The sequence below is a fragment of the Lepeophtheirus salmonis genome, chromosome 7, assembly GCF_016086655.4.
Source record: "Lepeophtheirus salmonis chromosome 7, UVic_Lsal_1.4, whole genome shotgun sequence".
NCBI lineage: Eukaryota > Metazoa > Arthropoda > Copepoda > Siphonostomatoida > Caligidae > Lepeophtheirus > Lepeophtheirus salmonis.
In genome coordinates this window covers 12,714,664-12,738,081 of record NC_052137.2, presented here as the reverse complement: position 1 = coordinate 12,738,081, position 23,418 = coordinate 12,714,664, and the positions used below count along the sequence as shown (strand labels likewise).

The 23,418-nt window shown below is 32.5% G+C and overlaps 2 protein-coding genes and 2 long non-coding RNA genes across 4 annotated transcripts; 1 reads left to right on the top strand and 3 right to left on the bottom strand.

Annotated features, from left to right (window-relative positions):
• Window positions 1-1,104: 1,104 nt before the first annotated feature.
• LOC139906043 (uncharacterized) lies at window positions 1,105-2,018 on the bottom strand. Its single transcript, XR_011781239.1, has 2 exons — window positions 1,873-2,018; window positions 1,105-1,808 (listed from the first exon to the last, which is right to left on the bottom strand). It is a non-coding gene; the product is annotated as an uncharacterized lncRNA (long non-coding RNA).
• Window positions 2,019-9,945: 7,927 nt separating this feature from the next.
• LOC121121686 (N-acylneuraminate cytidylyltransferase) lies at window positions 9,946-10,563 on the bottom strand. The gene has a single exon (XM_040716654.1). The coding sequence runs from the start codon at window positions 10,561-10,563 to the stop codon at window positions 9,946-9,948; it is 618 nt and encodes a 205-aa protein (XP_040572588.1).
• Window positions 10,564-11,607: 1,044 nt separating this feature from the next.
• Window positions 11,608-13,237, bottom strand: LOC139905995 (uncharacterized). Its single transcript, XR_011781185.1, has 2 exons — window positions 12,469-13,237; window positions 11,608-12,406 (listed from the first exon to the last, which is right to left on the bottom strand). It is a non-coding gene; the product is annotated as an uncharacterized lncRNA (long non-coding RNA).
• A 764-nt stretch (window positions 13,238-14,001) lies between these two features.
• Window positions 14,002-17,230, top strand: LOC121121956 (uncharacterized). Its single transcript, XM_040716949.2, has 3 exons — window positions 14,002-14,379; window positions 14,435-16,344; window positions 16,447-17,230. The coding sequence occupies exons 2-3, from the start codon at window positions 15,315-15,317 to the stop codon at window positions 16,572-16,574; spliced, it is 1,158 nt and encodes a 385-aa protein (XP_040572883.1). The 5' UTR covers window positions 14,002-14,379; window positions 14,435-15,314; the 3' UTR covers window positions 16,575-17,230.
• Window positions 17,231-23,418: the final 6,188 nt, after the last annotated feature.

Genomic DNA, 23,418 nt, shown 5'->3' with positions numbered 1-23,418 from the left:
AATATCTGTAAATGTAGTCAAGGTGTACTAGAAAAAAGGAGAGCCCACCTAAATAGCGAGTATACAAACTCAGCACGTCGTTATCTTTATTGGATCACCAAACCTTTCTTCCAAAAAGAAACAGAAAAAAGGACTGAAATCATCTGGTAGTTAGCCAAATAAGTCAATCATATCTACTGCTAGTTATATTTTATATACTTGCTGACTATCACTGTCATATTGTTTATTAATCATTTTTAAAATGAATTACATATTACTAAAATCTACATAATATTTTATTCGATACTGTATTATAATATTGCTTTGTTCTTTTTGACTATGAGAGTAGTTATGATTAGTTATTATATTATTTATATTAAGAAAGAGCCAAAATGTCTTCATAGAAATAATAAAATGGTCAATATATAATATATTATATAAATGACGAGGGATCAATAAGAAATTGTATTCCTGTTCTTTTGCAAACTGAGCATATGTATAGAATAACATATTACTTCGTGTATTTGTGAAAAATTATATATTATGAATAGCCATGACATATCAAGGGAGAAGAGGCAATCAACAGCAACACAAAAATACCAACAGTATTTTTGTGTTAGAGAGGTAACACCCTGTCAGGCCTATATTTAAAAAAAGGGAAGGGGTTATAAATAAATAACCTTAGTAAAAGTAATTTATAAGACAAATTTCAATTCAAAAAATATTTGTACTACAGTTTGGACCCAACAAAGAATTCAAAAGCTTTATGTAAGCACATATTAATATTAAATTTTGAATCACGTGTATCCCAGAATAGTGGAGTAATGTCATTGTTATAACTAAAAGCTAATTAAGAGGGTTATGTCATACCTAAAGTTGATAATTATGTAGAGAAAAACACGTGCAAGGAGAAGAGTGGGAGAAAGACTTATGGTATCATTGTTTAAAATACTGATGTGATTATCAGCTGCCTGCTGTGGTATAATTTTTGAGGGTATAACAAAAGTATTTATTAGCAAAATGTTGAATGAAGATATACTACGAGATTTGAAAACGTCACACTCCATGAAATTGTAATTCATTATGAACCATATTCTCAAAATAATAACTAATGAAATAACAAAGTAGAGTATTTCTTAATATATTTGAAGTTCCAAGTTTAAAAAGAAGGCTTAAATTAAATATAATCTACATACTAAAAAATATACCATCATTCATTTATGTTAAATATACAAAATTAGACAAATGTAATCATATAAACAATAAATTATAAATACAGAATATTGAAATAATAGATTGATCCACATAATATTTTTTTTGTTCTGACATGAATTCAGATAAATATGTCATAACTTTAAGTTGATAAACACAAACCAGATGTGGAGTTTAATCAAAAAGATCATCACCGTTTATTCCTAATGGGGAAGTTGTTATATGCAATTGTGCACATGATAGATATATCTCAACGGATGATATCTAAATAATTATTAAATAATAAAGTATATGTCAAAATCATAACATTAGACAATAAATATACTTAATAAAAAAAATGTTAGAATGAAATTCATCGTAAAGATTTAGTGCAAAAGCTAATTATGTAGTAATGTTCGGCGATATTACTCCTTATTAAGAGCATGAAAAAAGATTTCCCCCCGTTATTTATGCTTGTATAACAACATACTATTATCATACATATATCACACAATTGCTAATTATAATGTTATACCCAATGCAACTACCCCCGTTGTTGTGACCGTTTAAGTAGTTGTTTTTGCCTTTTATGAGTTTTCTGAACACCTTTTCTTGGAGTTTACTAACCAGAGCTAATCCTTAAGTGATAAAAAAAAGTAATATTTATTGACTATGTAATATTGGAAAACCTAATTATCATACCCAAATCTTTAAGTGAAGAAACTAATGTCAGACAAACTAGTTGCAAACCATCCAAAGCTACTACCCCCATTGTTGGGACCATTTAAGAACTTGTTTTTGACATTTAATGAGTTGTGTATCATAATTATTGATAATTTTAGTTAAAATAGAATCATATTTTATGATTAGATTGTAAAAAAAAGGAATACTTACTGTTAGATGGTATAAAATTCAGAGTTCAATTTCGTAATTTGGTGTGAATGACTCTAAACATGCAGAAAATTATCTTAACTTCACAATGTACAATGGGGGTATTTTTATAAATGACATAATTACCAACATCCTCCATTAATTAATGACGGTTCCTCGGGAAGAGAAGAATTTACCCGTTTTCCATAAATTTTTGAACGTAGGATGATTAGCAAATGATAAGGTTATATTAAATGCAATAAGCATCTTTTGAGATCAAAGTTAAAGTCTGACTTGATGTATTCATCGTTAACTTGATTTTATAGATGAATATCCATACTCTTGTTATGAGATGAGAATAATGAGTGGCGTGTAGTTCTAGGGTTTTTATTCAGTCCATCGACTATCAGCATCTAATATTATATTAATATTGAATAATAAAGGCAGGAATGATAACGTTCATGATTGATAGAAGAAGATGTATATTATTTAATCAATGATGCCATAAGTATTTCTTCTCTTCTCCTCGCACGCTTTTGTATGCTTACCAAAATTATCAACCTTAGTCATGCCCCTCCTTTAAGAAATGCCTTATGACGGTCGGAGCAAAGGGCAAGGAGTAAAATTTAATATGTTCAATCCTCTTTCCGAGTTACGACTCTGAATAGGCTTCCATTGACCATTTCGAAGAAAAATGAATTATGTTACTTCTAGGTCTTCTTACGTACAATCCCAATGTTGGTCATTAAAGATAATTGATTCAAATTCTTCCTTGATCTTTCTGAGTGGGATTACCTCCATATTTTTTAACAATTAATAATGATAGCTATGCAATTTTGGTGGCACTAGATCAAACATTATAATAAACAAACAAAAAAAAAAAAATCGAAGAAATGAAAAGAAAAAAGGAATAATTCTTCCGTCCTCTTTTTAGATGTTCTTGTTTAGTCTTGCTCAAAATATTCTTGTTTTGCTAATCATTGATTCCACACATCATGATCAAACAACAATCAAATTACATTTTTGAGGACAAAAGTGTTTGAAAAAGCAACCAAGAACATCGAAAATTTGTTAAAACTTCGTAACTTGTCAAAGACTAGATGGCTCGCTCGTTCTGAATCCATTTTTGCTTTATGGTTTAATTTTGACGAGTTAATTGAAGTATTAAGATTACTTTCAAATCGTTTCGATAAAAAAAACGGCATATATTGCAATATCTTTGCTTGATAATTTGCTATGCGTCGACTTTGTGATTTGAAAAATATTATGGAAAGGATATACAAAATGACTGAAATCTTACAAATGGAGGAACTTAACATCCTTGATGGAACTGATAATAATACAATCAACAGTCAAAAACTTGTCAATGATAAGAGATGGCACCAACGTTATGAATGAAGAAATTGTAGCAGGTGTAATATTTTTGAAGAAAATCGGTATTGCTGACCCTGAAGCTGAATTTAACAAGAAACATCGATGCAGAAAACAACCTTCACGATTTCATAAAAACAATGATACGGCAGTAAATTTATCAATGACACGATTTTACAGGAAATAATTTATTGAATTTTTGAATGCCATTATTGTGGAATACTGTGACAATTTAAAGAAAAGTCTTGATGTGTTGAAACTATTTTTCTCAATTCTAAAACCATCTTTTGCGGATCCATCAGTTTTAGATATTGACAGCCTTCTTGAATTCTTTCCAAAGGAGGTTAATAAAGATTCATATTCTCTTCAATCAGAATTTTACAACTTTGTTTCCCATGTAGCTTTTCTCAAGAAGGAACATGCAAGCTTTAAAGAAGTGCCCAACTTTTCTCACGTGAGGAAATATATATTTCTATTAATTAGATTGTGTTATCATCTTGTCTTGAGAATACCAGTAACAGTTGCAAAGGACGACAGAGCATTAAGTAGATTGAACCATATAAAAACTCATCTAAGAACTACAATAACTGATAGCAGTCTTCAATACCTAAAACTTTTGTCCTACGAGAAAGATTTGACTGATAAAATTGATTTATCAAGGATAGCACACTCATGGACCTCCTTGAAAACTCGTTGAATAAAGTTCCTTTAGGTTTAGTCATCAAATATTGTTAACACGTTATAAGTTAAGATATGTAAATAAAACATAAGTTACAAATTATGACTAATCTGATTATTTAGTACTAATTTGCAATATTCGTGCATTTTTGTCCTATTGTTCTTTTCTCTAATACTTATAATCCTAATTAATGTGTTTGTTGTTTAAAAAATTTATACTAGTGGGATTTTTTTAATTACACCCCTCTACTAAAATTCCCTCGCAACGGCACTATCGATCCTCAATTATAGTCTGAGTCCAACAAGGACTTACTTACTCGATTTCTCAAATTGCAAAAGTTTCCTATACGTGCTCTATAGTCGTTACAATCCCAATTCTCAAACACCTCTAAAGTCTAAATTGTTATGTGTCTTAAAGCGTAGTCACTAGCCATTCTAGTACATCACTTAATCTTGTGAATAGTGAATGTCATCGGTGTATGTAAAGTGTAGTGTTGCAGTGAGAGATGTGTGCATTATCGTTCCTCGGTTAGGAGAAAATAAATTATGTTCGGAAACTTATTAATGAACCAAGATTAATAGAAATACAAGTTTTAATAACAAGGCCACAAAAAGTGACTCAAGAAGAAGCACGTTAAGGATCGACATAAGACTTATCTTCTACATATAAAACAGACGTTCAGTTTATATTAATAAGAAAAATAAACTATTACTCCATTGAAAGAATATTCGGTTGGTATTGTCAATTTGGCGGCTTCAGATTCGGCCCCTGTTTCACTGCCAAAAGTGTGAAAAAAAATATTTAGGGTAGAAAATAAATATTGACATGTGAAAAAAATGCTGAAGCGATATTTGTTTTTCCATCAGATTAGACCTGCCTTTACAAAAATGAGTATATACAAAAAAATAATTGCCTATATTGTATTTCTGACTTCAGATTTAAAGTCTTCATAAAATTTTGGTCTACAAAACACATACGTAGGCTGCTTTATATATTTCTGGCCTTGGCTACACTAAGTGTTGCCAGTTGGAATTTAACAGTTCCTTTAGTAAGTTTGACATTTTTGTAGTATAATTGTACTCGGAATGTTTTGACGTACTACCATCATTTGTGTTGTTTACAGTGACTTGAAAAAATTAATTTGGCAAAAAATGGAATTAAGTCGTGAACATTTTCGTGCAATCATATTTCACAACTTTCTACGTGGATTATCACAAAAAGAGTGCATTGATGAACTTAAATCTTTGTATGGCGATGAAGCACCATCCTATAGCACTGTGAGAAACTGGTTTAATAAATTCAATCGTGGTCAAAGACGAATTCAGTGAAGGTGGTTTAAAAACAGCCGTTGTGCCAGAGAATATTGATGCCGTGCGTGAAGTGATAATGCAAGATCGTCATGTGACATACCGCGAGATGGATGCATCCTTGGGCATTTCTTCCACCAGCATACATTCGATATTGCATCTACACCTGGCGGTAAAAAAGGTTTGTTCTCGTTGGATCCCGCACAATTTGACAATCACTCAAAAGAAGGCTCGTCTCGATTGATGCAAAGAAATGTTGAAAAAATACGCTTGCGGTGTTCAAAAGACGTTTCTAAGATCGTCACTGGTGATGAATCATGGATCTTTGTGTATGAGTCCGAAACAAAACAGCATTCGACCATGTGGGTCTTGGAAGACGAGCCAAATCCAACGAAAGTTATTCGTGGAAGAAGCACTTCGAGGCAAATGTTCGCCTGTTTCTTCGGCAAAACTGGTCATGTGGCAACTTTTCTACTTGAACATCATAGGACGGTCAATTCTGAGTGGTACATCAAAGTTTGTTTGCCTGAAGTCATCGGAGAAATTCGAAAAACGAACAGGAGAAAACGAATCATTGTTCACCATGACAATGCGAGCTCTTACACATCGGCTCAAACCAGTGCCTTTTTGACCGGCCAAAACGTTGAACTGATGGGGCATCCACCGTACAGTCCTAACTTGGCACCCAACTACTTCTTTTTATTCCTGCACATTAAGAAAAAAATGCGGGGTCAACGATTTTGGTAGGCAAAAGATGCTGTTGAAGTGTTTAAAAACGATATTTTGGAGGTGTCTCAATCGGAGTTGAAAAAGAGCTTCAACAATTGATTTGAGCGCATGCAAAAGTGTATGAATCATGCTGGAGAATACTTTGAAAATCAATAAAACTATTTTTGATGATAAATATTCGCATCTTCATTATTAGGACAGAAATATATATAACAGTCTTCTTTTTTTTTTTTTTTTTTTTAATTCGATACTTGATATTTTTCCAATTTTGGCAGTGAAACCAGGGTCGAGTCTCAAACCATGTTATACATAGAATAGACATATATATGATAATTAATAAATGAATATTTATAGACATTCTTCTACGTGATTTTTTACTAAATTCGCATCAGAATCAGTATCAGGATTTTTTTCTTTCGGAATCGTCACATCACTACAAATAATGTTGTGCTCATTCTATTAATTGAATCTTTAATGTAAATTTCTTTATCAAGAAATATTTTCTTTCAAATCAAGTCATTGGTAAAGAAAGCTAATAATGGTTTATAATACGTAGAAGAAGAGAAATCATAGATGAGTCAATGAGAGGTCAAGTGTTTTTTCTGATCGCACGTCGAAATACTCGTTGAAATTTTGAAATGACAGTAGATTGTATTTAATCTCACAATATTAAAACCCAAACCTACATTGATTATTTATTAAATATGAAAATTAAAAAAATCAATTAAGATCGACCTGTTTTAAATTGTAATATTGGGGCTAATATAAAGGATTTGAAAAAACCAAAAGAATATGCTTTTCCCAATTATTTTTTTTTATCAATTGATACTTTTTTTTACTTCAATTGAACTTTGATGTATTTGTACATGGTTTTTTCACGTCCAAATATGGCTTTGAATCATAATTATAATATACTAAAAACTTGATTTGAAAAAGGCTAAACCAATGTAATGCAATGTTTATGATAAGTGTTGGAATCGTTTTCCACGGCTTAAGCAACAATAATAAATGTGGGTTAGATGACCTTAGGTACTTTAACATAAACTATTTCGCATTATGACATTTTGTCTCAAGGATATTTCCCCTTAAAATATAAATATATAATGATAGAATTTTGTTCAAAATTTCCATATATACATACTATCAAAATTTTACTATATAATGAGTTCAACCCAGAAACAAAATGTTAATAAAATAAGTATAATAAGAAAAAGAAAAATGAAAACAGAATAATGATTCGAACGGAAGGAGTCCTAATCACATTAGACATGTTGGATTGTTCATGACTTATGGATTGGAAAACAAGCTTAAAACGAGGAAAAAGCATATTTCCTTCATTAGTCCAATAGAAAACAACCATTTAACACATTTTATACTAATACACATTACATATTTTTTGATCAAAAAATTCAAAGGGAACATCAATTTCCACCAAAAAAAAAAAAAAACAATAACTACGTATAATTCTAATTTATTCGTATTTTAAGGCTAAATGGCTTAATACAAATGTTATTTAACAGTGTTTGAATGTTTAAAACTTATTTGACTCTTTCCGCACATTTAGTAAAAAAGAATATATATATATATATATATGTTACAGGCAATGTGCAAAATATCCGAGCAACGTACAAAATGGGTAATGTGCGAAATGCACAGGGCAATCTATATAATTTCTAATAGAGTTGTCAATGGTAACTTTAACTTTATTTACATTCTCAGCTAAAATGATTGTGGATAATTTGATTATTAAAATGTTAATAGCTAAGCAATTTGATCATTAAGGATTTGATTATGATAATATATCTTTGCATTTAATTTGATCATCTAGTTAATGGATGTTCATCCTTTGAATAACGGGCAACATTGTGGTCCGCCGAATGTTTAGGTGAGGACAACTAGGGATATCACGGGAGCCCAAAATTGAGTTATCACGCATTCTGACGCCTCAAAAGTTGCAAATGATGAATAGAAATCCGTTTTACTAATATAATAAAATCACGGAGAAAAAAATTTACAATATTGGTCAGATAAAGAACTTATGAAAGCAAAGAATGAGCCTTTGAAATTACAGAAATATTCATGTCATTCCCAATCTCTAGAAAGAGCAGTGAAACTAGTTTCAGAGACTTCCTGTAAGGTTTACGGATATAACCAAAGACACAAATACATTTTGTCAACTTTAAAATCAAGAGATAAACGAAGTAAATTTAAAACTAAATGTCAGTACCCCGTTTGATATTTTTAATATAATAAGTTTAAAAATAACATTCAGCAAAGATTAAGGATAATTATCTACATTATTATTAACTAACTTATATAGAATTAAAAAAATAAGATATTGGCAGAATTTTCTCCTTTTCATAAGTAATTTTTATCTTTTTTGTCTATTTTTGCACTAAATCCGGGGATGCACAACGTTTATCCAGCTGTACAAGTAAGGGATTTAACTTTAGCAAAATAATTACTTATCGTGCAATCTCATTTTTTAAAGCACATAAAGTTTTTTTATAAATTAAAAAAAAAAAAGTATATTTCATAGTTGTTTTTTTTTAACTCATAGAGAAACCTTTCCCGATAAAAATGGAGTGGAGTAATTTTTTTTCTCCGGGATTTTTTTTTAGTAAATTGTATTTCTATTCACCATTCACAACTTTTGAGGGACCAGAATGCGTGATTGCTCAATTTTGGCTACCATGGTACCCCCTAAGGCACACTACTCATTTTCACTTCCAGTAGTATTTCTTGGGAAAATTATCGCAATATCATCAAAACGCGTAGAACGCTCATAATACGAACAAACATTGAAAAATATTTGAAAGTATTTTCAAAAACTCTAACATTTTGGCAGTTTAACTTTTTCTACTACTTAAAGTGAGAATGAGTAGTGGGCCTCACCTAAACATTCGGTGGACAACAATGTTGCCCGCTATCCACAGGTTGAGCATTCCTTCAATAGATTATCAAATTAATTTCAATTAAATATTATCTTTATCAAATCCTTAATGATGAAATTGCTGAGCAACGAATATTTTAATAATCAAATTACCCACAATCATTTTAGCTGACAACGTTAATGAAGTTAAAATTACCATTGACCAATCTAATGGAAATTATATAGATTGCCCGGGACATTTCGCACATTGCCTGCTCTAACTGACATTTTCTACATTGCCTGTAACATATATACTTTCGGAATTGAATTTCATTCTGATACAACAACTGACTCAATCATGCACCCAGTTAATGTCCCTTCTAGTCCTTCATACTAATAAATGGATAATTAGTGTGCCTCAGAATTATACTACACGTCATACAGTAGAGAGTTAAGCAAACATATCACGCATTGATTTAACAAGTGTTTCTTGCTTTGTGGAATTACATTTAGGAATCAAAACAATGAATTATTAACGTGTTGTATTTTCTTTCCTTTAGAAGAGAAACATTTAAATTCTAAATTTAGTGTAAAGACTTATGATGTTACATATATTTCAAACATTTAAGTAAGCTTCGAAATTGGAACAAAATTCAGTTTTGATAAACCTTATAATGACTAATGTGCTACAATTTTCTCGATATACATACATATGAGACGATAATCTTTTGAACATATTTTATTCTTATATTGTACTAACAAGTAGATCAAAGTTTTATTAACTGATTAAAAGAATTTATATCACAAAAAAAACCCAAGATGGCAGGAAAAAAAAACAAATTAAATAGTTTGAAAATAGTAAATTACTTTTTCTCGTTTTGAATCATGTTTTCAGTGAGAAACATGTCAAAAGTGCTATCAATTTCAATAGAATATTCTGGAGGTATTTAAATGTTGCAATTATTTCCCCCTTGCATTGCCCCTGCCTCAATTATATGTCTTTTGCCAAAATAAAACATGCCTTCCTTAACAAGTTTCCCAATCATATTTTTTTTCGTGTTCCTATCTTTGCGAAGATAGTTACAAGGTAATACGAAATCTTTACCATTAGAACATACCGAAAGCTTTAGTTTACGAATTGCAGCAAAGACGGAGTCATATTGATCCGAAGTAATGAGATTGCAAGCTTCCACAAATAAGCTTGCTTCAATAAAGGGACTTGTACATTGAATGAGGCCCACAATGTCCACTTCCTTATGGATAGCAAGGAACTCATTGATAGCAGCTACAGAGAATGCTTCATCCGTGGTATGTTCGTCGATTCGATCAAACACTTTAATTTTTGGCCCTGCAAAATAAGCCACCTCTGCTATTTCGTGATCATCTGTGGAGACCCAAATGGAGTCGAATTTACCACATGCAATAGCAGGTTCAAGAGTTCCAAGGAGGAGAGGTTTCACAGCAATGCCGTCAAAATTATTATTACCAAGTAATCCCTTGGATGCCCCTCGAGCAAGGATAACAGCCGCCACATGAGGTTTTTTGTTTTCTCTAATACAACTCATGATTATGTATTACTGAGTTATAACACAATAATAATACTAATGAATATTGATAGAATGTTCTAGACATGGTCAGAGATGTTCTCTGACGTCAGAGCGTCTTATAATTAGGGATGAGGCGATAGCTCACGAGCCGAGCTCTTAACGTCTATCCTCACAGTAATGATAAATGAAATGTAAAATAGACTTAGTATGTAGGTGAGAGCGTTTTTGCAATCAAATGACAATATGAATAGAGAGGAAAAATTGTCACAGATGTTCTTCTCTTTCTGACTGAAGCAAAAAGGATTTCATGTTATAACAAAAAAAAAGGTAATATTGATTTACATCACAGGATTCGTATTTAATCATTATTGGATCCTGACCCACGAATCTACTCAAATGTTCTTATACAACATTTTTTGCTCTGCTGTATTCATCTTCCCCGAATGACGGAGAAAATTGTAGTAAAAAGCAAAAATTCAATAAAGTTTTTTTTTTTTTTTTTGTGGGGGCTATAGTCCCTGCAGACTCCCCTGATATGAGTTCTAACACTGATAAAGTTCGGTCCTTCATGACATCACTCAACTTTATTTTTTCCTCTCTAATCAGTTATAGACAGTACTGACAGTCTGAAGGACCAACAGTCTTAAGGATCGATCCGAATGACTCATAGGACTGGTCTTATGACTGGACCAGACCAAATACATCACTACTAACGAAGCACTAATTACGGGTAAGTGTATAACTATAATTAAAGTTGATAATATTGTAGAGAAAACGCGTGCGAGGAGACAGGGGGGAGAAAGACACATGGTATCATTGTTTAAAATACTGATGTGATTATCACTGATAATCACATCAGTATTTATCAGTTGCCTGCTTTATTATGATTTTTGAGGGTGTAACGAAAGTATTTATTAGCAAAATGTTTAATAAAGATATACTACGTATAATTGACTTAGACGATTTTTATCCGTTACAGTAGATTTGGAAACGTCACACTCCATGAAATAGTAATTTATTGTGAACCATATTCTCAGAAAAATAACTAATAAAACGACAAAATAAGAGTATTTCGAAATATATTTCAAGTTCCAAATTTAAAATAGAAGGGTTAAATTAAATATAATCGACATACTAAAAAATAAACCATCATACATTTAAGTTAAATATACAAAATTAAACAATTAGAATCATATAACTAATAATAACAATAAATTATAAATACAGAATATTGAAATAATAGATTGATCCAAATAATATCTTCTTGTTCTAACATCGGAATTCAGTTCAATATGTCATAACTTGAGGTTGCAAAATACAAGCCATCATCACCTTTTTTCCTTATGTGCAAGTTGCATATACAATTGTGCACAGGATAGATATATTTCTACCGATGAGATTTTAATAATTATTAATAATAAAGTAAATCATAAAATAATGTTATATTTCAATCCATATCTTCTTCCAATCTTAGTAAGAACAGCTTTTAGAATCCCACTTTCATTTATTTTATATTTATCTAAAAAAAGAAAAGTTAATCCATGCAGTCAAATTTAACTGATAAGACAATTCAGGCAACCATTCTTGAATTATTGTAGTTTTCTAACATGACATCGTAAAGATTTAGAGCAAAAGCTAATTATGTAGTAATGTCCGGCGATATTACTCCTTATTAAGAGCATCAAAAAAGATTTTTTTCTCCGCTATTTATGCTTATATAACAACATATATGCACAATTGGTAATTATAATGCTACACCCAATGCAACTACCCCCGTTGTTGTGACCATTTAAGCAGTTGTTTTTGCCTTTTATGAGTTTTCTGAACACCATTTCTTGAAGCCTATCAACCATAGCTAAGCCTTAAGTGATAAAAAAGTTATATTTATTGACTATGTAATATTGGAAAACCTAATGATCATACCCAAGTCTTTAAGTGAAGAAACTAGTCTCAGACAAGCGAGTTGCGAACCATCCAAAGCTACTACCCCCGTTGTTGTGACCATTTAAGCAGTTGTTTTTACTATTTAATGAGTTGTGTATCATAATTCTTGATATGTTTAGCTAAAATAGAATCATATTTTAGGGTTAGATTTAAAAAAAATATTGAATGCTTACTGTTAGATAGTACAAAATTCAGAGTTTCATTTCAAAATTAGTAAATATTTTATACTTTTTACTGATAACTTGATCGTCATTTGGTGTGGACGACTCAAAACATTTTTACATGTATTTCTATAAATGACATCAGTACCAACATCCTCCATTAATTTAATGATGGCTCCTCGGGAAGGGATAGGTTTACTCGTGTATTTCTCCATAAATTTTTTGAACATAAATTATTAGCAATTGATAAGGTTATATTACATGCAATAAGCATCTTTGTGAGATCAGAGTTAAAGTTTGACTTGATGTATTCATCATTAACTTGATTTTATAGATGAATATCCATACTCTTGTTATGAGATGAGAATAATGAGTGGCGTGTAATTCTAGATAGGAGACCAAAGGCACATTTATTTCGACAAATCCGACAAACCATCTGTTTCTCATCTGGTAAGTATTTTCCAAATTCCTGGGCCTCCATTTTCATAAATCCAGACAGAAGGCGACGTCATTTTGGGGATTTTATTCAGTTCTCTATCGACTATCCCCATCTAATATTATTATATTAATATTGAATAATAAAGGCGGGAATGACGATGTTCTTGATTGATAGAAGAAGATGTATATTATTTAATCAATGATGCCATAAGTATTTCTTCTCTTCTCCTCGCACGCTTTTGTATGCTTACCAAAATTATCAACCTTAGTCATGCCCCTCCTTTAAGAAATGCCTTATGACGGTCGGAGCAAAGGGCAAGGAGTAAAATTTAATATGTTCAATCCTCTTTTCGAGTTACATTTGCATTGGTCATTTCGAAGAAGAATGAAATATGTTACTTCTTGGTCTTCTTACGTACAATCCCAATCTTGGTCCTTAAAAATCCTTGCAAGGTAATGGATTCAAATTCTTCCTTGATCTTTCTGAGTGGGATTACCTTCATATTTTTCAACACTTAATAATGATAGCTATGCAATTCTGGTGGAACTCAATCAAACATAATAATAAACAAACAAAAACGGCAATTGACATTACTGTACTCGAGGCCCAAGCTTAATAGAAATATAAAGTTATGCCATAACGCATTTACGACTGATGTTTGACTTCCACCACGCCTTTAATATTTACGTCATAGTAGATGAGTGGTTGCGTGTTTTGCCAAAATCTATTTTTTCTTGCCCAACAGTGGGTACGATACATTAAGTTGAAAATTCTAGCAATAGTGACGTCATAGACTATGAGTAGTTACGTGTTTGATCAAAATCTGCCTTTCTTGCCCAGCAGTCGGTACAATCAAGGACTCATGTAAGCAGGACCGGGCACGCGCAAACATGAATTCAAATACGCGTGTAATATGGGTCTATTGAAAAAAAAAACAATGCAACATATTTGGTAAGATAATAAGTAATAACTATTAGTTACTTTGTGGAGCCATCTTCATTGTGCTTTGTAATTCCAATCATGCCCAGTAAGTGTTGTGCCCCAGGGTGTAGAACAGGATATGGCAACGAGCCACAACAGTATGGTGTTACAATCCATCTGTGGCCAAACAAAGAGAGAAACCTCGGACTTAATACAGCCTGGCTGAGAGCAATTCCGAGGAAACAGATCTGAAGAAGACAGATTAGGCACCATGCAAAAGTACAAAGCTATTCCCTGCATTTCAATGACTCTGATTTCATCTGTGAGTCTAAAAAAAAGTAAGATCCTTGGCAAAGCTCTAAAGAGGAGGTAAGACAGCTGCTCACTTTTGATGCGTATGCTAATAACTGTTCTTCTTTTACAGGTACCTCAAAGCAGATGTAGAACCATCCTTATGGACAAACTGTCCCAACTACCTCTCAACTCCTAAAGTGTCACCAAGGCCATCTCAAGCTGTGACCACATCACGTAGAGCTCAACAGTTTAATGACCTAAAACAGCATCTGGAATTTGAACTCTTGATTGATGAGTCAGTCCTCTCAGTGGAAGAACTTGGTGACAAATTGGACAAGGAGACACTCCCATCAGACTTCATCCTCATCACAAAACCAAGTGTTGCCCTTTTGAAGCTATCCCATGATGAGAAATTGGGCCCCCAAGTAGTAGCCAGCATCCAGTTTGAGACAGATATGTCATTCAAAATGTACCACTCTGGTATTTTGATTGACAAAAAGACAGTGTGACACATCACCTCAGAAGGCAAGGTCAACAATGTAATTCAAGTCATCAATTCGGCTTCCTTTCAGGGAGCAAAAGAAGAATTGAATCAAACAGAGGCCTGGGAAGACATTTTCGACAAGTTAGTGAAGTTTCTGAACTCCTTAGAGATTGAACCTAGACAAGTTTCTAAGCTCTCTTTCATTCGTGAGTAAATGGATCTCCTCTTCACCAAACCAACAGCAAGAAAATATTCACCTTGTTTTCTTTCAAATGCACTCATGTGGTAGAATTTGAGCTCAGGACTTTATCTGCAGATCTGTTCATCTAATTTGGTGACCCTGCCAACCCCAAGACACCAGAAAAGAGTTGCTGCTCCAGTCAGGGATGAGGCTGGTCTACTGTCATCCTCAATCACTTATCTAAAAGCCCGAATCATAGGCCTCAGCAGAAGAGAGAAGAATGTCACCCTGACGATAGATGAAGTGTACTCCGCTCAGAGAGCGGAATTCGTCAAGGGAAAGTTCATGGGCTGTGAGAACAATCAAGCCACCAAAACAGTTCTTACATTCATTATTAAGTCATCTGGAGGCAAGTACATAGATGTTGTTGCGCGGGTGCCTGTGTCCAATTTGACAGCTGAGTTTATCTATGCCCAGTATGAAGTTATCATGAAATCACTCTGGGAAGTGGGATTCACGGTAGTAGCACTCTCAGAAAATAACCATACCGCCAATCGCAACTTCTACGATAAACTGCTTTGCAGTGGTGAACGGAAGACTTCCATTCCTCATCCTCAGGAAGAAACAAAGAAAATTCACCTGACGTTTGACCCAGTGCACAACTTCAAAAACATCTACAACTGCTTCCAACGGGTTGAGGTGCTCGAGTGCCCATCAACACTTGGAAGGTCTGAGACTCTCAGACCAAATTTTGTCCACCTCAAGGAGATTCACTTCAAGGAGTCTCACTTCAAAGTTAAACAGGGCCACAAATTGACCCTGAAAGCATTTAACCCTACAAACCTGGAGGAGACCAATGTGAAATTGGCTGATGCTGTGTTTCACGAATCATCAATTGGAGCACTTAAGTACTACTCCAAAAAAGACAACAGACCGGAGTTTAAAGACACAGCCGAATTTTCAGAGTTTGTCAGAACTATGTGGAATATCCTAAATGTCAAGACACCTGGATTTGGCTACGAAAAGAGAGATGAGCTTCGGGAACTAATCTCTGAGAAGAGGAAACTTGGCCTCTCTTTCTTAAGAGATTTTGTCGACTTTCTCGTTGAGTGCCAAAATAGTAAAGCATCTGGCCTCACAGCAGAAACCTTCCTAGCAACAAAGCAGAGGTGTCTTACCGCAGCAGATCTGGCAGAGTATCTTCTCCTCGATGAAGACTTCTCCTATGTACTCCTTGGCATGTTCCAGTCTGTTCCCATCGAAAGAAGGTTCGGCTGGTACAGACAAATAAGTGACTGTATCTACTACATCAACGTGAGACAGATCCTGGAAGCAGAGAAAAAGATTCGTATTCTGAGTCTTGTCAAATTCTCAGGTAAATATGATATTTGTTAATATTAAGCTTCTTTATTTACGTATTACTTATTTTTACAACATAATAATATCATTACAATATTTTACTTTTTTAAATTTTCAGGTATGACTACTTCAGAAATTAAAGCTGTGCTGGATGAAGACCTGCTAAAAGTTGAGCTAATTTTAACGAACTGCCAACCAGATGTCCTCCAGGAACTAGCTTCCAAGGGGGAGAGTAATGCTCTCTAATTTGTTGCCGGGTATATTGGTTTTTCTTTGAAGAAAAAGATCAACTGTCCATCATGCCGAGAGTGAATGGTCATCAGGCACACCTCCAGACTCTATAACCTTCGATAGCCCCACCAATCAGCCTGTAGACCGGAAAGAGTTCATCGACATAATGAGCAGAGGCGGCCGTCGACTCCATCCAACCTTCTCTACCTCTCCTGTCTTTATGCTCACTCCATGTTCTCTTACGTCACAGCTACTCCTGAAGAGAAAAACAGTTTACTTGCCACCCCAAATCTTAGAGCTTCATTTGTTGCAACATTCATTGTCAGGATGTAGTACAATTGAAACTCTGATATTACCACCGTTGGGGGAGTAAAGTATGAGGAAGGACACTCCTGGTCAGCTTTTCTTCAAAGAATTTCATTCGCTTTGTTTAATGTCATGGGTAAAAATTTAAGTGCTAAACTGAATGATGACATCCGATTTTTAACAAAAAGGAGAATGGCAGCAAAGAATTCAAAAGCTAATAGAAAAAAAAACTAAATTTCAATCAAAATCTTCTGACTTGTAGACTTGTACCAACTTTGTACTTTTTGATAGTGCCTTTTCTTTTTTATATGTTTTTAATGTTTATTTTGATTTAAGTACCAATAAAATATCACTTTTATTAGAAATATATAGCCTCATTTTTATTATTTTGATGATTTTTCCTAGCAAAATACTTTTAAAAACTCTTTATTTTGTAGCAAAACACTTTAAGAGAGACATTCTATATAGAATAAACTAAGACCCATATTGGAAACGCGTGAGCGCAGTGTTTTGTCCTGCTTACAGGAGTCCTTGGTACAATACATCAGATTGAAAATTCTACCAAGCCCGATTACATTTTGGTATAACCTTGTATTTCTATTGAACTTGTCTAGGCCTGAGTTCGTAGAAATAAAAAGAAAAAGGAAGAACTGCACTGTCCTCCTTTTAGATATTCTTTAATTTTTTTCGTGCGATCATTTTTCACAACTTTCGACGTGGATTATCACAACAAAAGGGTATTGATGAACTTAAATCTTTGTATGAAGAGAAAGCACCATCCTATAGCACTGTAAAAAGCTGATTTAAGGAATTCAATCGTGGCCGACACTTGCTCAAAGACAAATTCCGCGAAGGTCGTCCAAAAAAAGGCCGTTGCGCCAGAGGACATTGATACTGTGCTTGAAGTGATAATGCAAGGTCGTCATGGATACATTCGATATTCATGTACACCTGGTCGTAAAAAAGGTTTGTCCTCGTTGGATCCCGCACAATTTGACAATCAGTCAAAAGAAGGCTCGTGTCGATTGGTGCAAAGAAATGTTGAAAAAATACGCTGGCGGTGCTTCAAAAGACGTTTATAAGATTTTCACAGGTGACGAATTATGGATCTATGCGTATGAGCCCGAAACAAAACAACAATCGACCGTGTGGGTCTTCGAAAACGAGCCAAATCCAACGAAAGTTGTTCGTGGAAGAAGCACTTCGAAGAAAATAGTCGACGGTTTCTTGGGCAAAACTGGTCATGTGGCGACTGTTCCACTAGAGAATCGTAGGACGTTCAATTTTGAATGGTACATCACAATTTGTTTGCCTGAAGTCTTCGGAGAAATTCGAAGAACGATCAAGCGAGGACGAATCATTATTCACCATGACAATGCGAACTCTCACACATTGGCTCAAACCACCGCCTTTTTGACATCCCAAAACGTCGAATTGATGGGTAATCCGGCGTACAGCCCTGACTTGCTACCCAATGACTTCTTTTTATTCCTGCACATCAAGAAAAAAATGTGTGGTCAATGATTTTCGTCCCCGAAACTTACGTACATGCACCCTAAGATTGATGACCCCATTTTTAAAGATAAGATTTTTTAATTCGTTCTCTCAAGTAGATTTTGTTGGACTCAGGAAATCTTTTATCGATATTCCATGACAATGAATATATTTTCAAGTATCTTAAAGTGATAAAGTTTTAGAAAGCATAGCTTAAATGCTTGGATTTTAAGTACTTTTAGGATAACAACGATTATTTGAAAGTTGAATGGTATAATCTAGAATTCAATTGAAAATTTCTGAGAAAGAAAAATATAAAGGAATAAATTTGAAAATAGATTTATGTTCTTCTAAATGAAATATCCATTAATTTCATATAAAACTTGTTTATATTTCAAAAGGAATGACTCAATTCTTAGAAAAAGGAATCGTTTTTTTAATTTTGTATTCAAGAATGAATCTTAAGCATACAAAATTAGGGTATAGCGAGGCTATTCCGAAATACTTTTTATTCAACTTCTTTTTTTTTTAAATAGAAATAAGTGTCTTGAAAAACATGAATAACCTACCTATAAGGATTAGTTTTCTAAGTATTAATCATTTTTTTTTTAAAGTAAATGGCTTAGGTTAAAAAGGTTCCTAATTGTAATAAGATAAAAACAGTTAAAAAAAGTTTGAACAGTTTTGAAAAATATTTAGAGGTAGCCCCTTAAGTTTTGAAAATTTACAACTTTAAAGAAAAAATTTAGTATTTGCTTAAATACCATCCAAATACCTCAAATTAAAGCTTTTTTTTGTAAAAACAATAAATTGAGCTTACTAAATTTAAAATAAAATATATTTTGTATATTGAAAAAAAAAATACATATATATGTTCAAAATAACGTCGATTGAAATTGATTGAAATTTAGGTTATCATGTAATTTAATTATTTATTTAGCCTATTGCAACCCAATTAGTGTACTGATAAACATGAAAATTTGCAGTTACCTTTAATTCACATTAAATTAAACGAAAAAAAATTGAATTTTTAGTAACCATAACCTTAGTGACCTTATTAATTCAATTTTAACACACAGAACCACCAATAAAAATCTAGGTCATCATAGTCGAAGATGGTACTTACAAAAAATATATCATTTGTGTTATTTTTTTTTCTTCATGATGTATCAATTATCTTATTACTTCTACGTATTGCAAGAAGACACACTCTTAGGGAGAAAAATGATTCCAAATCTAAATAGAACCGAAAAAATTGATCGAGTACCTGTATTAGTTTAAGGAAAAACAATTTCTAAGCTATTATCGGTGGAAAAACTTACATCTGGGACAAGAGAAAAACAAGCCATTGCTGTATTTAAAGCAATTAAAGAATGGGATATTGGACACTTAATCAAAGTACATAATGTGTTTTGACACTAACAGTTCAAATACCAGCAAAAATAATGGAACTTGTGTTCTACTTGAAAAATGACTAGGCAAAAAATTCTACCATTTGCTTGTAGACACCATATAATGGAATTAGTTATTGGAACTGTTTTCCAAGAGTATATGGGTACCACATCGTCATTAGATGTTCCTTTTTTCTAATTTGTCATCAATCAATAAAACTAACAATAAACCTTGTACTGAAGATGAAAAGGTGACCAGTCTTTTGGTAGGCATGCGAGATAGTACTATTGAATTTGCAAAAGATAATCTTAAAAAAATATATTTTCAAGAGACATTATTTTAACTCTTAATTATACTTCTTGGGGATGCTTCTGAGTGTGGAGACTATCGAAAGATCTACCCAACACCAACAAGAAAATATTACCAAAAGTCATTAACATTTTTTTAAATCTTACAATAAGAAATTAAAAATTATTTTTATCTAGGATATTAAATGAAAATATAAATACACATATTTGAAAATACATTTACTAAAAAAATGAAATATTTTGAACTAAATCATTCTTGTTGATATTGCATCAAGAAAAAAGAACAAAAATGTATCTAAATTATATACTTTTTGTAGGATCCATATTCGACTATGATGTCCTAGATTTTTATTGCTGGTGTTATGTGTTAAATTGAATTTAAAAAAGTCACTTTCCCTGAATAGGTCATAACAAGGTCACTAAGGTCGTGGTTACTAAAAATTTAATTTTTTTTGTTGAATTTAATATGAATTTAACGAACTGTAAATTATTAAATTTACATGTCTACTAGTTGGGCTCCAATAGCCTAAAGTAATAAAAATCAGTTGACGATATTTTAAACATATATTTTTTTTTTTGAAATAGTTATAAAATATATTTTATTTTATATTGTTTTAACCTAAGCCATTTACTTTTCCAAAAATTGATTTTATTGTCACCCTAATGAGTATATTAAATAAGCACCTAAAAAAACTACTAATTAATGAGAGTGGGAGCTATTATATCATAATGTTCAATTAGGAATATAAAGTCATAAGAAAATATAAATTTGGATTATTTGAATTTCCAATATTAAATTGAGGAAAAAATACACTAATACATATTAATAATGCAAAGTTTGTATGTATGCCTGTCAAAAAAAGAAAAAGGGTGTACATATTTGTGATGTGTCGTTCACGAACCTAACGACTCTGTGATCTGGCTTTTTGAAGTGAACGACGGGACCCGGCTCCCCACAAATCCGAAGTAGGCTCAGAGTGTCCGCTTAGTTTTTTGAACTTTTAGGAAAAAAAAATTAAATAACCTTGTATTTAGGTTTGTAAATCCTTAGTATTTGTTGTTTTTGTTGTTGGCATTCTGAATAATGTTTTGTATTTTCTCAAGATGTTATGAATATTCTTTCATTCTTGTAGAGAAGTCATCTAAGTATTAAATAGCTGTGTGTGAGTTCGCTCGTACGTAAGGGAGAGTAAATTTGTTGTGAAGTTTTATTCTATATTAATAATACCAATTTTGTCTGCTCGTCGGCACCTAATAACTCCGAACAATGCCTGGTACTTCCACTAGTACAATAATAAGTAGAACTAAACAGCCCAAACTGTTTTTTACAAACTAGAATTTTGGGATGAAGAATTATTGCCTTTTAGAAACTAAGCTTTCTAGTCTACAAAGACTATTTTATAAAAAAATTTTTAGTGAGTTAGTAATTCATTTTGTAGTAAATATTCTCTGACTAGAGATAATTTTTTGTCCCTGTCTCTTTTTTTTTCTAAATCATCTGCAAAAGAGGAATATAACACAAGGTGGGAGCTATATCTGTGTATTAAAACAAGATAAACCATTAAATTTACTTCAAATCCTTTACACTAAGTGCGTCATATGAAAGATAGTTTTGCTTTAAATGAAAGATTTAAAGCCCTTTTTGCGATTATTACAAAAAGAGTAAATAGTACCAGATGTATCGCTTTCGCCTTCTCCTCGCCCTCTTTATTTCCTTCCGAATATGTTAACTCTACGTATAACCTCTTAGAATGAGTTTCTAACTTTACAAATTCCTAAGAATCTAAGATAATATTTTTTTTACTGTACGACTCAGCAATATGATTTTTATAGGCTTAGTAAGACATTGAAACAATATCATAACTAAATTATTACAAGAATGTTCCCATTCTACCCTGTTATATATTTAATTTTTATTAGATTAGACAGTTTCAATGATACCCTTACAACTTTTTTAGAATAGTTGAATAGTTTTTTCATAAATTTCCAAGGTGCTCAGAAATAACTTCTTGCAAACATCAACCCATTGAACAAGTGCAGTTTAAAAAAAAGTTAAAGTATTGGATCACCTAGTATAGAATTTTGTTGGCAGAGTTTTTTCTTTACTCTCTTTGTATCCCCAACTATGAAATTTTATCCTCTCAAAGTCTTGCCGAGGCTCCAGTACGTTTGAAAGATTTCCTGTCCCTCAGTATCAGAAATATTTATATATTCTTTATACTTACAAGAGCATCCTGACTTGAGGCATCTCGTCAGTTCCTGCCATTCTTTTTAACTCTACATTTATTGTAATCAGCTGACTTTAGGTTTTTCTTCCATGTACTTCGAATCCTCTTTATCGTCAAACTTTTGGATTGGTTTTCATATGTATTAGTGTTAGTATTACCAGGAACTGTTGGTTGAATAGGCGTTGATGTTGCTATTGGCGTTTTAACTTGTGTAGCATCAGATTTAGAGGACGAGCATTCTCTAGCGGAATCTTCTTCATAATCTGGATCATCATCTGTGTCGTTTTGTGAGCTAGATCTCCCTGTTGAGTTATTTGCGAAACAAAATAAATGGGAAATATATATTTCATGATATTTATTTACAATGTATGTTATTGGGTATGTTGGATGTAAGATTATGGTTTGGCAATATCAATCCAATTTGTTTCAATAACAAGTTTACTTGAAATCATTTTAAAACATAAATGACAGAAAAATATCCTTTTATAAAGATTAATAAAGCAACGAGCAGTTGAGTATTAAAATAACCGCAACAAGAATCCTCTCATTGCCCATGGGTTTGATAGGTGCCTCAAGTCATCATCAAATTTTAATTATAGCTTAATTCAATTATTCCTGAGCGAAAGCAGTAAATATTTACTGAACTCCGGATATATTAAATAGCGGTATAGTCGAAAAACAGTTTCATTCAATTCTACAAAGACATGAGAGACTTGAGAATCTCTAAAACACTAATTATCTGTACAACCTATTGGATCTATCAGAATCCCCTACATAGATCATACTAATAAAAGTACATACCCAACGTAGGCATATCCTCTTAATCAAATAATATTCTAGAACTGGTACCAGTACTGTCTTCCATGTTGTAACACTTCACTGTGTTGAACTGCTATTCAAATGTGAATTATTATAATACTCTGATCACAAACACTGGAGCAAAAGTGTAACAAAGAATCTTGTTGCATATTAGTTTTGGAAATGGAACTGTTTAAAAGTTGATAATACTTGAAAAACATTAAAAGTATGTCAAATATGACATATAAAAACACTCTTTCATATATTAAAACAAAGAATTACAAAATGTCACTAGTAACACTTTTGCTCCAGTAAGTCCATAATAAGTATTTT

What these genes read in the sequence shown, in the direction of transcription:
- LOC121121956 (XM_040716949.2), top strand. Translation starts at nt 15,315, where the DNA reads ATGGGCTGTGAGAACAATCAAGCCACCAAAACAGTTCTTACATTCATT. An exon ending in GAGTCTTGTCAAATTCTCAG is followed by an intron (nt 16,345 to 16,446) that starts GTAAATATGATA and finishes TTAAATTTTCAG; the next exon opens with GTATGACTACTTCAGAAATT.
- LOC121121686 (XM_040716654.1), bottom strand. Translation starts at nt 10,563, where the DNA reads ATGAGTTGTATTAGAGAAAACAAAAAACCTCATGTGGCGGCTGTTATC.